Raw genomic sequence first — 17,128 nt, 5'->3', positions numbered from 1 at the left:
AGAATTTAAAAACACATCTTTATCATATTTAACCCTTTGAAACCTGCGCAAATTGGCCTGATGCCATTCAAAAATATGGAAAAAGGGCAATCCCCAGCTTAAAAAATTACCCAGACATTTGCAAGAAGTAAAAAGTACAAAAAATTACCAGAAAAATTAGAAAGAAAAAAAAAAACAGGACATTAATTTTTTTTAAAAAAAGGGAAATGAACTAAGAAAAAACTGCTTAAAATTATAATAATTCTATGAAATAATTTCAAATGTATAATTATTATAATTATAAATATATTTCTCTGCATTTTTTCCACAAACATCTTTAAAAACATTTTTTTTAAATCTACTAATTTCTTGTAATTTGTGGGATATTTCTTGCTAAGTTGCTAATTTTTTTCCCATCTTTTTGAGAAAAATCAAACACATTTGCTCAGGGGTCAAAGGTTTAAATATTTGTTAAAAGGTGTCTGGATGCGGCACAAAAAAAGTGATGCTAAGGGTGAAAGCACAGCTTGACCTGTATTTACCTCCGTGTTTTAATACATTTCATAATTTTCTGTTTGAGTGCTCCTGTAAATCAACTTTATCACTGATATTTTATGTGGTAATAACAGAAGCAGAAGCAGGTGTCTCACCGGTGACCTCTGATCAAGGCTGTTGAAGTCCATGGAAGAACCACTCGCCCGGCGTGATTGGCTGGAGTTTATGGTGGGCGTGGCAGCAGTGTGCGTGATGACTGGAAGACATGGAGGAGGAGGAGGAGGAGGAGGAGGAAGAAGAGGGTGGGGCATGGAGGCTTTTGGGTTCAGGAGACCATTGGGGCTCAGCATCATGGCCTGAATCTTGAGCTCTGTGCACACACACACACACACACACACACACACACACACACACACACACACACACAGAGGTAGACACAAACATTTTTTGTTAATTTCAATTTATTAAAACTTGTTTTCACAGTTTCTGTTATGATTAGGGCTGTAGCTACAACTAAAGAAACAGAGGTCATGTCTACAGTATTTGTTTTTGTTTTTTTTGGAAATTTGAGGAATTCAAGTGCAGTTTAAAGTTAATGATTTCAGGATACACAGAGAAATTTTAAATTGTAGATGCAAATATTTTTTAGACGTTGTTAAGAATAGGATAATTTTAGGCTGAGAAAAATGTTTTTAAAAAACATAAATGAATAAATGCAACACTTTGACAAGGGCAGAAGACATTTCAATTATAGAAAACAGCTTTTATGATTTCATAGAAAATACCAGAGGGACATATAGCTGTTTTAAAAAAAGAATACAACATCTAGAAATGTATTCAAATTAACAATTTTACAGAATCTTTGGGTTCCTTTAAAACTATCTGAGGGAGGATGGTGCTGCTTGGCCTTCAAACAGGACAACTATTAGCAATATAAAACAATGCACAGTAGGTCAAATTGGAACCAAAAAGTTGGTCTGTAAACTGTGACAGATGTTTAGAGAGTTTCAGTAATCATTTCATTATTGGTGTTTGTTTAAAGCAACATTATTATGCAAGAATTGGTATTTTTTGCAATTTGGTTCCCCTACAGTCTTGGATTTGAACGTCAATGTCGTAAATGTCGACCTTCAGTTATTGGCTGTAGCAACTTGAATTCACCTCGACTCTCCATCAGATCAACTTTCTGTTGTTGCCATTACACAAGTTAGAGCCTTGGCTACAGCTGGCCACCAGCCCACTGTGCCCCCTGGCACTTGGGGTTTGTGCTGGCTGAATTTGAGTGTCTGCAGCCGTTTATTAAAGGTCTGTCTCGGGAGCTGTGGCACCCTATCCCCATGACAACAAAGTGTCTTATCAGCACATTTTTCCTGTTAGCTGTGAAACAGATCACAGCAACTTACTGTACACCAGGACAGTATCAACAGTTTGCAACCCCGGATTAGTTTGATTATTACAGTATTTAGTATAATTCATTGCTAAAGGTGTACAACGTTTGGATTTTTACAGCCACAGTTATTTACAGAACTGGCAATACTTTGCTAGCTTCAGTTAGCTGGTGGTACGTGCTGTGATGCCGTAAAGCGTTACACACTTCCCTCAAGAGATCCCACCTGAGCACTAAAGGTATATAGTGTAAGAACAGGTGTTCGAGACACTCCCAGATCTCAGCAAACCTTGGTGAGTACAGTGTTGTTATTATCACCAATAAGACAGACGAACAACACTATAACAAGAGCACCCAGCAGCAATAAACCAAAATGATCCTCTAAGGTGATTGTAGGTGAGTGTAGTGTTGATCTAAGAGTTTGTACCTGCAGCGTACAACTCTCTCAGCTTCTCCTCATCCTCGAAAGAGAGCGATTGTCTCTCATCGTCTGTTTCAGATCTGTTGGCATCACCCTAAACACACACACACACACACACACACATATCACTGAGAACACTACCATCATAATCTTCATTAGCTCCCATTTCTCACTGTCTGTTGACTGTTGTAAAAGTGAAAAATATGAGCAAGTTGAGAGGAAGAGACTGAGAGACAAAGAGCGGGAGGCAGACGGGCAAAGGGGATCTCCAGTGTTCTCTAGTTGAGTTATGTGCATGGCTTTGGCAACAATCTCCCGTAGTCACGCCAATAAAGCTTTACTGAATTTAATTAAAATTCACGCCAGAAAGATGGAGGCAGGCGGCTTTGGCAAAGGGTATCTGTGTGTGTGTGTGTGTGTGTGTGTGTGTGTGTGTGTGTGTGTGTGTGTGTGTGTGTGTGTGTGTGTGTGTGTGTGTGTGTGACAGAGAGAGAGAGAGAGAGAGAGAGAGAGAGAGAGAGAGAGAGAGAGAGAGAGAGAGAGAGAGCAAGTGCTCTCTGATGCTGGAGATAAAAGATGAAAACTAAACAACAAAAGCTCACCAGCTGTGAATGGCAGGCGATATCAAACACATCCCTACCCTGGAGAGAATTGTGCTTGCTTGTGTGTATGTGTGTGTGCGAGTCAGTGAGAAAGAAAGAGAGAGAGAAAGAGAGGCAAGGGGATAGAAAGAGAGAGAGACACATGGAGGAAGGGAGGACAACTGAAAAAGAGTAATGGATAAAGAGAGAGGGGAGAAACCACACAGGCAGGATGGTGGAGATTATTCTCTTGTAGGCAGCTTTGGTATCATCAGCACAACAGAACTCAATTAGTCTCGTTCTCTTCCTCGGTCTCTAAGTAGCTCATATAAAACTGCAATTTTTGCCCATACCTCGGCTTGAAAGCCCTCAACCAAAATGGCTACGAGCAAGTTGAAGAGGACGTAGTTGCCAAAGGTCATGAGGGCGACAAAATAGAGGGCAGCCAACGGCGAGGTGGAGGCCATCCCATTATAGAGCACCGCGTTCCAGTCCTCCTGGGTAAGAATCTGCAGATGGGATAAGACGTGCAGAGACAGGTGGTGCAAGTCAAGTGTATGTCGGTATAAAAATACACCATCAATAACAACGGCAATGCAACATACAGTACTGGTCGCTGTCTGAAGTAGAAGAAGAAGACGAATACAAGCAGATTCTTCCTTTAATATCTCATTGTCAGTTGAACCGTAATGATGCTCATCAGTGTTAAATGAGCTCCTGTGGAGTGCTTGTTTCATTACTCTTCCTCCCACACTGCTTGTGAAGCGCATCTCACCTGCCCACTGGGAGAGTTTGTAGATTTTGTTGAAAAATCAAGTGTGAGTGCTCTCAAATTGGGGCAAATGAAATAATGGTAATGATCATCACGGCTACTATTGCTGACGGCAACAGCTGCTCTTTGAATCTCACAGAAAATAATTCTAAAATCACAATCATTGACAGGAAATTCCTCTAAATTAAATAACTTGTATCAGTGTGTTTGTGTGCTCAAATGCATCTGTACAGTGGTAGAATGTAATTAAGTACATTTACTAAAGTACAGATTTCAAGTGCTTATACTTTACTTGAGTATTTCCATTTCATGCAACTTTATACCTCTACTCTGCTACATATCAGGAGTAAATGTTGTACTTTTTACTCTCAGAAAATGACTTGATTTTAAAATGTTTGTGATAAACTGAAGGATGAAATTCTCCTACATCTTGAGCTAAACTAATGCTGAAAACAGCTGTTTTTTTTTGACACCATGAAACGTTGACTTTTGAGATACATTATTCTCACAGGACAGAGATACTACAAACACTTCATGATGATTTTGTACAGTAAAATGCATAGCATAGCATCTAAAATGGTGTAAAGATTAGTATAACCTTAAAGGTATACTTAACAGGATTGTCAGTCACTGTTTGTAAACACGATCGCCAGCGAAAGTGAAAGTAAAAGCCAACCCCAGATTCACTCTTGTTGGCGTTTTGCCGCGCTTTATTTGCATCTTTTCATTGCTGTGTCTCTTGGCTGCCTGCTGCTTAAACTCTGGCAACTGGCCGCTGCCTTTTCATAAAGCCCCAACATTATGAAAGACTGAAACTGACAAAATCAAAAATAAATAAATAAATGCATCAATAAATAAATGAAAATGTCAAAAATGGCAATATTTATTTAATTTCCCATTTAATTTATCAATTTATTCTTTTTCATATTTATTTGCTTATTTGTTCATGTATTATTTTCCACTTGCGCATGCATTCCCCTATTTATATAATTTCCCATTTTATTCTACATTTTACATATTTATTTACTCATTTTTAAAATGGATTCATTTATTTGTGGGATTATTTATGTATTTATTTATGTATTATTTTCCTTATTTGCCTGCCCCTCCATTTATTTCCTCAAACATATTTAACTCTCTTTTTCCTTTTCCACCTACACTTCCACATACATTTCCACTTCATTATGCAAATGAGGGGGGCTGGCCTAGGTGCCATGGGGGTGTCAACTTTTTGCCTGTTGGTTGATCGACATCAGAGTGCATGGAGCAACTATACATGGCTTGTCCACATGAAAAAGTACATAGTCCTGACTAACGGTGTTATTTTTTAGCAAGATCAGCTAAGTGCCTCAGCACTCTGCCCATCTCCTGACTAGAAGTAGTCGTTATAGCTTTCAAAAGAAGAGTTCCTTCCTCGTGGTCATCTGCCGGCAGGCGTAAAAAAAACAAAAGAAAAACCTCACTGCCGGCCGGTGTTGGAGCAAAGCATTTTGTGTGAGTCTTTACATTGTTAGGGAAATCATGCATAGTACATCTGCAGCAGTAAAATGCAACACACACATAATGCAGCAGTAATATTAATCCAGAAACATCATATATCATAGAAAAAACAGATGGGAAACATTTTACTGCACTATGAGTACTTTTACTTAAAGTACTTTTACTTTAGGAAGGTTCTGAATGTAGTAATTTTACTTGTACCAGAGGACAGTAAAATTGGAATTTGTACTTTTACTTAAGTACAGGATCTTGATACCTCTTCCACAACTGCATCTGTACGTGTGTATCTGTGTGAGAGAGAGTGCACATCAGTGTGTTTGTCTGACCTGAAACACGGTGACAGTCGCCCAGAGCAGAGAGTCAAAGTTTTTTCTGTCAGGTAGGGTGTCTCCACCATCTTGTCGCAAACCGAATTTACAGCCGAACAAATGCATTCCCAAGATACTGCAACACACACAAACACAAAACACAACACATTACTTTTATTACATTGTAATTTAATGTGAATGCGTAATATTGCATGTGTAAATAAATGTGTGTGTGCAAAAAGTGATGAGATATGTGGTAATATGCCCTGTAACAATGTAAAAAAAAAAAAAGGTGATAAGTAATGATTCTTTTTTTTATAAGGTATAATCTGTGTAATTAAAACTGAGAAAACTATCTTGTGAGTCTCCTGTGCGTCATCCTGCAAAATCGCCTTGAGAGAAAGTAAGAATATACCTGAAAATGAATATAAAGAGCATCAGCAACATGCAGAATGTGGCCACATTGTCCATCGTCTTCATCAGCACCACCAGCTGCCTCCTCAGGGCGGGAAGGAACCGGACCAGCTTCAAAACCCTCAGCAAACGGAAAGTACGCAGCACCGACAAGCCTCCCTCTGCCTCACCCACAATCTCCCACACACTGAAACGATGGTAAGCAGATTATAAACACAAAAATTAAATTCGCATTAAAGCAACCTCAGGAATCAATATGTGCTTAACCTCAGCTGTAACCCTTTTGAAGTCTGCATTAGTATTACACACAAAAGCCTCCCCTTCCAGGTAGGGAAAGGACTAAGTAATTTTTCTCGTGACAATGTGGCAACTGAAAACAGAAAATGGGCCAATGCTGTTTACAACTTACCAGCCAATAAAGGAGGTGACAGCAGCGTGCACTGGCACAGTAAACAAGCAAAGCCTTCAAGCACAGATACATAATTTAGCTTGTAGTACTACATAATGGAGTGAATACAGGACCCTTGGACTAAGAGTGCAACCACATGGCTTCACTGCCAGAGCCAGAGCCACTGTGACAGTTTGGGAGATATAACTGCAGTGCTGACTCGCAGGAAAGCTTTTCCAACAACACAAATATATACTGACAAAATTTCCATTTTTCGGGTAAACTCACAGTAAAAGAAACCCCCAGAACCCCACCTGATGATGACGATGATGCTGTCGAAGCCGTTGTAAGGGTTCTTGATGTAGCCAAAGAGCCCGAGAGCCAGGAGCTTCAGCAACATCTCAAGGCTGAACAGACTCGTGAACACCATGTTACTGATCTCCAAAACATCTGTCAGCTCCTGCGGCTGAGGAGGCGCAGTGTTTGTGGAGAGAAAAAGGGGAGAGATTGATGCACAGATATTGGACTGGCAGAGAGAAAAATGAACAAATAAACAGAGACAGACAGACTGGCAGTGAAGAGAGTGGTGGAGTCAACATGTTAAGGATTTTTGAAATGCCACTCAAGACTACAGTGCAGGTTTATGTGGATGACGTGTCAGATATGGAGAGAGAAGCTGCACCAGGATGTGAATTCAGGTGTGTTTTTGGAAGGAAAATTCTGGAGCAGATCTGACGTTGAGTTAATGAGGTTTGTGTTGAACAAGAGCCTTTTCATGTTATGTGAGTGCATCAAGATCGATTCACACTTAAAACACTGATCATTTTTTTAAAACTTTACTCTGAGGTTCACCATAAAACAAGTAAAGTATCTAAGTTTAACTATTATCTTTCATTAGTTTAGCATCATGTCAAGTTCTAGATAATTACATTCAAATAAAATAACATCAAAGCAACATTATGCAAGACTTGGTATTTTTGCAGTTTGGTGTCACTGTTTCTCTGTTGTAATACAAATTGTGCCTTTAGGTTGCAAAGCATTAATATGGTCCTGATGTAAGCTGTAGTGATCTGTCTAACAGCTAATGGCAAATGAGAATTCAACAGCAGAGTGTACATCCCTAATTATGTTATTCGTCAAAGACTGCATCGAAAGCTGCAACTGTCTGTCTTACAGAGACTCATGGACAGCTGAACACGTGCATTTGTTGAAAAGCTGAAGGATTTGGAACCAGACAATACACTGTCAAAGAACCATGTCATTTGACAGGGTCGAGTAATATTACAGGATTTTGCAGTTTTATTCATAGTGACATTGGAGACGACACTGACGTAACAAAAAAGTATAACAAAAGAATCTGCCACGCATGACATGACATGCTAAAATACTGCTAATGTTTTCAGCCTCTTGTTTGCTGAGCCGTTAAATGTGACTCCTGACATTTGGAAAAACTAAAACCTTTATGAGACAAAAATGACACCAATAAGGTTAAAGCCAATGTTGCAATCTTGCATAAATAACACTGGCAGGGATGTACACTCTGATTGTCACTGTATCACATTTAGCTGTGAGACTGAGCAGTACAGCTTACATCAGGACAATAAAAAAAAGTTTGCAACCTTGCAACCTGGCATGAGTTTGCTCAATTACAAAGTATAATTCATGCCTTGCAAACAGTGTATGTCTCATCTCTGCTCTGCCAAGATGTGCGCACGGGGAATACAGAGCTAGCCAGGCTAACCAAGCTAATATTATGACTCTTTTGTTGACTCTTTTCTCCAGGGAGATCCCGCCCGCTTCCCAAAGTCACATAATGAAAGATGGGGCGTTTTGGGCGTGGAGTGGAAATAAAAGAGACACCAGTTTTCCTGTTACAAGTAAATGTACCATCTAAAGGATTTGAAGATGATACTTTAAGGTAAAATAATTGTATAATGTTTTTTTTTAATTTTCCTCTCTTTAGTAATTTCATATTAGTATTATTGGCTTGTCGCAATTTCATTTGTTTGCAGGAGGGTGGGGGCAGAAAAGGCTCTCTGATTTCAAACGGGAGCATGACAGAAAAAGTTTTAAAGATTTTCAACACATCTTTATTTATGTTATTGTTGGAGTCGCTCTTCACTTGTTTTTCTTGAGATTAGCCGATTTATTTTGCTTAAATCCTGCATTGTTTTAAATCTGGGATAAACCTTGTAAAGCACTTTGCAGTGAGTCTCACCGAGACTTTGTCTCGAAAAGTGATTTAGAAATGATTACATTATTTACAATAAAATATCTTATGTCTCCATCTTTGTTAAAAACAACAGAGCTACTGTGTACGGTGGCATTAGGTGTCATTTCTTCATTACAGTGAATGCAAACATTGTGTTTACTTCTCTCAGCTCGTCAAACCAACAAAGCAGTGTAAACAAGTAAATGTGTCTCTGAGCATGCTCAGTGACATTTTCCTGACACAGCGCTACTCTCCAGAGATCAAAAAACAAGTCTCTGAGGTGTTTCAGACCAAACTGCACTGTTCACACACACTGAAATGAGGGAATGTAGTCCAGTCAAATTGTATGGCTCTTTGTTTGTACTTAATAGTTTTTAGATGACAATTGATTTCTATGGCACAGAGAGAAATAAAGCTTTATCGGGATTTGGCGTTGTATTCATATATCACAATATTCATTCATACACTTTCATTGTGCGCTTTGGTCTCCTCAGAGGATTTATTGATAACAAAAAAGGATAAAGTAGAGCTGGCCTTATCCTTAAACATTACTTATTCAAGAAGTCAAGGCCATCCAAATCTGTCATATTGTTCAGGAAATGGGCCACACTCAATCTTCCCCCTTCTCCTGCAGCCTGTCCCTACCTCCCAGCCAATCACAACGTCAGATCTGTCCTCCTCACTCCTCCATTCGCTCTCACTTGCTTCCCTCACTCTGCCCCGTCTCTGCGCTCCTCACTCTCACTCTCCCATCCCAGGGTCACGCTTTAATTAACACTTCAGGTCTTATGAGTTTCTCCACCTCCTGATACATGCATGCACACACCCACACACAGTCTCTCTCTCACACACACACATTCTGTGATCCCATATGCTTGGTGCTGTAAGTGTTGATTGGAGGGTAAGTTTATTGACTCCACCACACACAGTGATTAGCACATCCATTTTCAATCAAACCAGAGTCCCATCCAATCTGCAAGAGCCCTGTGCATAGCTATGCACATGCACACACAGACATGCAGTCCCTTACATAAACACACATAAACATACCTGCTCGTGGTACTCTATCCCCATTGACAGCGTGTTAATAAGGATTGCGATCATGATTCCTCTGCTGAAGTATCTGCTGCCAACAATGAGTTCCAGTTTAGTTTGGAGTCCCGCCCAGCAACGCTTACACAGCCCTTTCTTTGGCTCAGACACCTGTGCATCACCACGGCGAGGGCTGCTACAGTGGCATGGGCTGTTACTATGACACGGGCTGTTGCCATGGCATGAGTTGCTGTACCCATGATGCCGGTCTTCAGGCTGCTCATTAAAATTTTCACTGTCACCAAGTTGGTTGTAGTAGATGCAGTACGGGCATACTGAGGACTCTACTGGGACTTCACCCGGCAACGGTAATGAAGGGTGCCCTGTGCACCCACCTGCACAGACACAAGAAAGACATCATATTAAAAAAAAAAAATCATACATGAAGCACAAGGTTGATAAATAAAAAGTTGATTCTGCATGTTGCACTCCTGTAGACATTGTGTCATTCAGTATATTCTCTGCTCAGTAAAGGAGAGCACCGTCATTTCATTTCAGGGAGACAAAAATTCAATAACATGGAAGCAACTGTGCAGTTGGGATGCTTTTGTGCAGAGGGGGAGTTCTTTTATTAGAACAGGGATGTGTGTGTGTGTGTGTGTGTGTGTGTGTGTGTGTGTGTGTGTGTGTGTGTGTGTGTGTGTGTGTGTGTGTGTGTGTGTGTGTGTGTGTGTTGGGGGGGAAGGGGCATGGAGTGAAGCGGGAGTAAGATTTCAGCGGAATTCATTAGCAAGCAGCTCGGGAGGAATGCTCCAATGACATAACAACAAACACTAATCTAGCAAGAGCAGTTCACTTGTCATCACAATTACAACAAATTCATGTTTCACTGGAGACTGATATAGTGAATCCAATCTAGTCATTCTGTGGCGTGCGTCTATAGATAATGTGGGCTGCAAGGAAAGTTTCAGCAGGCAGACTGAAAGGCTGAAAATGGCTCTATGCTACAAGAAAAAAACACTGTGATTTTCAGCATTTTCGCCAAGGATCCCCAGTGCATGTGAGCACATCCTGAATAATTTCTACTCAGTTTTCTCAGGAAGTGTGCCAGCTACAATTAGAATTTATTACAGCATTGTATTAACATTTTTAATGTATGTTCTCTGTTACTTGACTGATTTTACACATCAAAGGAGCTCATAATAGAGTACTGTTCAGCCCGTGAAAACATTCGTGTGTCCTCTAATACTGGAAGAGCTTTGTAAAGTCTTGGAAAATAGCCCAAAGGTGTTACTGTGATGTCATCAGGGTCATTTTGGTTTTGGGACTACAAATTCTTTGACGTAAAGCCTGAGTTATTGTAGGGTGTGGGGTAGGCTTGGGTGGTATCTATTTTCTCTGTATGACGGTATTTAGGTTTAAAAAAAAAAAGTTTTAAACGCAGTGGCAAGTCTAACCCCTGACCCCCAGGCAAATTTGGAAATCCCGAGATAGCAACAGATTGGCTTGCCTCTACTCCGCATTACTCTGCGTGTCTCTGATTGGCGTACCCTATCGTTCTTACCTTACACTAACAAATCCCATTCCTCTTGCCTAAACTTAACCAATCCAACAAGTACTAACCAATCATAGGGAGAGTACGGCGGGTCGGTCCTTCTGTAACCCAGGATTGACAAATTTCAAACCCACAGTTACATTCCACAAGTTCTCTTAGTCTGTTTAGTCAAATAAACTCATGAAATGTCAAGAAAGGAAATCTTCTTACAAATATTTTCCTTATTAACAGAAAAGTAGAACAGTGTACTCTCTGAATTCAAATTTCTCTCTTTGACTGAATCAAGACTGGCTTAATAACCCTTTTAACTCATCATAAAACAAAATAAAACTCACCAAAACCATCCCAGTTAGTCTTTAATATTCAACAATTACCAACTCTAGTCTGGACGAAATAAACCCTTAACTTGTTGTGGAAATATGCTGTTTTCCTCCCTGCCTCCTCCTCTGCCATTGCTGGTCATCTGTACTCCTGTAATGTTATCCCCTTAACTAGCAGTCGCCATCTTTCTCAGCTCAGCTGCCTATTCAACCTGTAGAGACTGACCTCTGTTGGTGCATGCTGTGCACTGCAAATCTTTAAAAACAGACTTTAACATGGCTTGAGTATATTTGTAATAAACTGCACTATATGCATATGTGGTTAAACATGACATACCTATCATCTTGAACAACTACGCTGCTATTAGCAAGCCTTGCCATTGAAATATTTCATTTGAACGTTAGATGGCGCTACTTTAGCTACGATGATTGATTACTAGTCGACCAAAACATTTATCTACAAGGCAATGGACATGAGAAGATGAAAGATAAGAAATATCTTTTAAAATATGTTGGCATACCAGTAAACTATTGTTTTGTCAAACATTAAACTGTTAAATAGTGTTGCCACAGTAATTTTGAAAGAAAATTAATTTTCTATGGTAACTGGGCTTTTATGGTCTACAAACACTAATTTTCTGGTTCAAAACAATGCATTTCTTATTGTTTGGCCCGTGACTACTTATATTTTTTTTGCATATGGCCCACAATCAACACATACAGAATCTCTGTATTAGTTAAACAACAGAGGAGTGTCTGTATTTTTAATGCTATTTAAAATCATACAGTTAGGATTTGTAAATACTCTGGTACACAGTAATACTGTTATACCACCGAGGCTAGTGTGGAGTTTGTAAGACTTGCTGTGTTTACGGAGCACTCAAGTGACTTAAAGTCAGGATATCTTCGCATCTTTATCTTTGATTTTGACCATACAGTTTTATGTTACTCTGAAGCGAGTCCTTCAGTGTTATGGCATTGTAATTTTATGTAGTACCTCTTCAGGCCCTTTACATATGGACAATCAACACCTTAAAATCTTCTTGTCTCTGGCAAGACTTGCTCCAGATATTTTCAAAATGCTTTTTATAGCTTTTTTTTTTTTTTACACAAATCAATAAGAGTCTTAATCACATATACTGCCAAGAAACTTGCAAAATTTTCTTCCAGGGTCTTCAATATACTCTTGCAAATCATTTTCATGAATATTGGCATCCTAACTCTCATTTCTTACTCTATATCCCCCCTCAGAGTTCAGGGAATCAAACCTAGAGGCGGAGATCTGGACAAAAAGGTCAGAGAGAAATGTTTTGGATCAACTGTCAGTTGTGACACCTCAACCTTTAGGCTTGAATAAGGAGTTTGACTTGAGTCTTGCGCTCCGCCTCAACATATTTTTCTTTTTAAACTATGTGCTGTGAGGTATAACAGCATCTGCCTGATGTTTTTCACAGTACCCTTGTTTTTGTAGTTTTCAACTGCTGTAAATGTGTGTTTCCCTTCCCCTTCATACATCGTATCACTAATTTTCTATATCTGTGGTCCACAAATGCCATGGGACTTGCAATACCCTGTGTGTAATCTTATGTAAGGGATAGACAGATGTGTTGCCTTAGGGCTAATTACCTGAATGTACAAATACACCACAGTGCTCTTGTATTCAGTTTGCCTTGTAGGCCTGATCAAGGTCTATGACTGAGAGCTTGTTATTTTTTTATTCTATTTTATTTTTTTAATGTGAAGACTCTAGTGTGCAAAAGCTCTTTTTCTTTTTCATGATGCTTTGAGCACCACAAACAAGATTAAATTCACCTCCACTGTGTCAGACGTCTGTGATCTGCATGTCTAAATGCTGCCGAGGGTGAGTGGGAAAATGTGCTTTGTTGTAATTTGGGTGAACTGAGCCTGCGCTGAGAGATTATTTCTTAAAAGAAAGAATTTAAAAGAAATAGACCAAAGTTAACCAAATCACTCTGCAAAACACAAACTGAGGCACATTAAACATCCAGTGTGTAGGATTTAGGGGGATATATTAGAAATAGAGAATCAAATGAAATATAATATAATAAGTGTGTTTTCTTTAGTGGATGATCACCTGAAAAAAACAGTTGTATTTTCGTTATTGTAGAATGAGCCGTTTATATCAACATAAGGAGTGGATCCTCATCCACAGTCCACTATGTTGCATGCCATGTTTTTAAAGTTGTCCAGAACAGACAAATCAAACACTGGCTCTACATAGGGCCATTCATATTAACGTATGTTTGCAAACAACGTCGAAAAAACACAGATTTTTAACGTCAAACTGCTCTATTCAGTGTTTTAACTGGTTTAAACCACAAAGGCTGTTTGTGTTTGGAAAGGCAGAGATTTCTACGGATAATTCAGCTGTTGGTAAAAATCTCCCAAACGTCTGAATCTTAACTTATCAGAGAAAAAAGGTAAGCACCTATGAGCAGGTGCTGGACTGGCAGCCCGTCCCCGACATGGTGAACGTCGTCAGAGAAACTCTGATTTGTGATGTAAAAACTGCTTTATTCAGTGTTTTTACTGGTTTCAGTAATCTGGCCTGGTTGTTTTGGAGAGGAAGAGACCTCTGCAGATAACTCAACTCCTGGCAAAAAAAACTCCTGAACAAAGAACACTGAAGGAATCCTAACTGGAGGGTTTTAAGCTGGTTGCAATCTGCAATCCTCAGTGCTCGGGGGCCACTAAATCCTACACACTGTTCCTTCAAAGCTTTCTTTACAAAAATAATCATCACTGCTAACATACTTGTAGACAGAGGGACCAGTGCTGGTCTTTGCCAAGGGCATTCAAATCAGTGCATCAGCCCCTGTAAGGCTCAGATTGAGCCACAACCTTGAGATCGCTCACACACTCACAAACACACACCCTTTCGTTCTCACCATGCTCTACCACCAGCTGTGGCAGTCTGTTGACAGTCTCTGTGGCAACCAGCCTCTTCTGGTCTCGGGCCTTTGCATTCAGTTGACTGAATAGGGGCGATATGAAGGGATAATTGAAACCATTCCCTCCATTTCTGACAGCAGGCTCAGACTGAGGCTGCTGATGCTGCTGGTGATGAAGCTGGTGATGCTGATGGTAAAGCTGATGAAGGTGTGACAGGTCGTTGGGAGCGTGGCCTGAGTGCCTGTGAGCAAGTCCATTCATCTCCCCAGCTGCGCCCCCTCTGGAAGCTCCACCTCCTCTGTCTTTCTGACACACACAGTGAATGTGCCTGCGTGTCTGAAGATAGTAGCGGGAGAGTCGTCGCCACGCCTTACGGCCCAGGTGCGCCAGGTAGCGGATGATTTCCTCATAGCAGCTTCCCGGTTGGCTGTCGCTGGCCAGCGTGGAAGCTGATTGGTGGAGCTGCCGGGCGCGTTGCTCCGATTTCATTAAGGCGTGTTCTCTCTGCTTCGTTTCAGAAAACTGGGTTGCGATGACTACCAGGCACAGGTTGATCATGAAGAAGGAGCCCACCTGGTTATGACAAAGAGCACATTACACACTACTGAAATATACAATATAATACATCTATCTGCAGGGTAACTGTACTGTATAAAAAGTGGCTCAGTGGATAGAGTGGGCACCCCATTTATGAAGGCTGCGGGTAAACCTTGGCTCTCTCTCCCTTTTACGCTATCACTCTGTCCCGTCTAATAAAGGCAAAAATGCAAAACAAAATTCTTAAAAAGAAAAAGAAAAATTGTAATGTATAAAAAGTTAAGTATACAAGATACAAAAAATGAGTAACTGTATTCAGTGGCAGTTTAAATTGGTGATTTTTTGCATAAAGTCACTGTCTCTAAAAATGAATTACTTGGAGAAATTAATTCATTGGTTTTTATCTTATTTTGACATGAAAATACAACACCCATATAAATACGTGTTGCAACATGATTTTGAAGTATTTCAAAAGTAATACAACTTTACGTTACATAGTTTGAGGAATCTAATGAAATACGTGACACAAATTACATGTTGTACAGTATGTATTCAATAATCTTTAACTATCCAAAAATTGTCTATCTGTAATGTCATTAACTACATATATGTGAGTGTTTGTGTGTGTGTGTGTGTGTGTGTGTGTACTTACTATAATGAGGAAAATGAAGTAGATGAAGTTGTAGAAAGAATGTGCATCCATGACGTAGTACATGATGTCCACCCATCCCTCCAGAGTAATTACCTGCATGAGAACACAGACCCTGATTAATCACAATAATGTGTGGTGCACAGAGTTCATCAGCGTGAATGGATTAAAGCTCTTTTCCTTTTATACATAAACAAACATTTACCTGAAAAATGGCGATCCATGCATATCCAATGTTATCAAAGTTAATAGCTCCTTTGTGCGGGTTTATCTCCCCGGCACGACACTCATTGTAATACTGATACCAGTTCACACATGGCACTGGTTCATCTGCACTGAGTTCCATCTCTGGACGGGCATCCTCAGCGCCCAGGAAGCAAGAAGTCCGGCCTACACGGCGGCGAGGCACATCGGAGCACCGAAGCATCCCGTTCTCTCTTTCCATTGAGCAGATGAACGGATGGTCATCGGTGCCATCTGGCCGGTAGTAGCCACTCAGGAAAGAAATGTTATATCGCCTGGAGAAGAGGAGATAAACATTTGATAATATTTTATTAATACTGCATGTGTAAAAGTTATTATTATTAAGGAATATACAGGAAACATAAAAGAAAAAGTAAACCGCGTATCATCCCAGAACAGTTCCTGTGATATCCAATGAAAATGCACACACATTAGTTTGTATGATATCCTAAAAATTAGTGGCCCACAAATGATGTTATGTCCTTAATGTAAAGTTATGCAATGACGTAAGGGTACTGTGGTTATATTTGTGGAAAGAAACATGGTTGGGCATCTCTGTAGGAGATACGGGGGAAAATATGAGGTATTGTGACCCACCAGTCCAATCTGCCGCCTTACAAGACATCTCAGGATATATACGGATTTGGTTGGATTAGTTTTTATAGGAAAAGTAATGCAAGGTAATGGAAACTGTTTATGAGAACAGCCTGACCAAACATCCTTATTGGGAACAAATCCTCTGAAAAGACCAACAATGCTTGAGTCTATTTCTCAGAACTTTTCATCTTAATTTTCCTTTCTGTGGCTCTCAGCCCCAAGCCAAATCAGTCCGTAAGAAGATTTAAATCTTTAAAAATGGGTCACAGAAATGTAAATATAGTTGTATTTTTGCATTAGGAGCTGGACACTGATGTTTTTCACTGATTTTTCAGACAGGAGTAAGCACTGCATTTTTTGGTGGGGGTGGGGTGGGGGTGGGGGGTGGGGGTATTGTCAGTCATGGATTAATAGACATTTGGTGAACTAGTGGCAACTACTATCAACATCTGGACTGTGTATGCTGGATTCAAAATAATACACTAAAAATGAAATAACAGACTCAAAATTAACGATAGTGCCCATGTTTATTTAAATGAAGGAGCATGTCATCCCCAGCCTTGTAGTCTGAAGTGTACCCTGCCTGTCGCCCAATGACAGCTGGGCAAGGCTCCAGCCCCCTGCGACCCTGAGTAGGATAAGCGGTTACAGACAATGGATGGATGGATGTCCTCCAGTGCAACACTGCAGCTCTCTAATGTGTTTTTAATAGTTTTGGACAACATGAAGCTCTTTAGCATTGAGGAATAAGCTGTATCAGACTCTGGTTACACAAATAATTCACCCACTTGTTAGTAGAATCACTATTGGTTTTGGTCCAGTAAG

At 40.0% G+C, this 17,128-nt stretch overlaps 1 protein-coding gene across 3 annotated transcripts in view; it reads right to left on the bottom strand.

Annotated features, from left to right (window-relative positions):
- The window catches only part of LOC121941811 (voltage-dependent T-type calcium channel subunit alpha-1H-like), a 64,474-nt gene that overhangs the window by 24,270 nt on the left and 23,076 nt on the right, over positions 1-17,128 (bottom strand). For all 3 annotated transcript variants that reach the window (XM_088075848.1, XM_088075847.1, XM_088075849.1), the window contains 10 exons: positions 15,669-15,981; positions 15,467-15,559; positions 14,274-14,850; positions 9,508-9,884; positions 6,560-6,711; positions 5,859-6,044; positions 5,462-5,579; positions 3,217-3,372; positions 2,289-2,376; positions 630-844 (listed from right to left, as the gene is read on the bottom strand). In XM_088075848.1, coding sequence (XP_087931974.1) covers positions 630-844; positions 2,289-2,376; positions 3,217-3,372; positions 5,462-5,579; positions 5,859-6,044; positions 6,560-6,711; positions 9,508-9,884; positions 14,274-14,850; positions 15,467-15,559; positions 15,669-15,981 — 2,275 coding nt within the window. The remainder of the gene's footprint in view (positions 1-629; positions 845-2,288; positions 2,377-3,216; positions 3,373-5,461; positions 5,580-5,858; positions 6,045-6,559; positions 6,712-9,507; positions 9,885-14,273; positions 14,851-15,466; positions 15,560-15,668; positions 15,982-17,128) is intronic.

The sequence above is a fragment of the Plectropomus leopardus genome, chromosome 3, assembly GCF_026936395.1.
Source record: "Plectropomus leopardus strain MGB_pleo_1.0 chromosome 3, ASM2693639v1, whole genome shotgun sequence".
Taxonomy (NCBI): Eukaryota; Metazoa; Chordata; class Actinopteri; order Perciformes; family Serranidae; genus Plectropomus; species Plectropomus leopardus.
The sequence above is the reverse complement of the archived record's forward strand: the minus strand, read 5'-3'. Positions and strand labels throughout refer to the sequence as shown.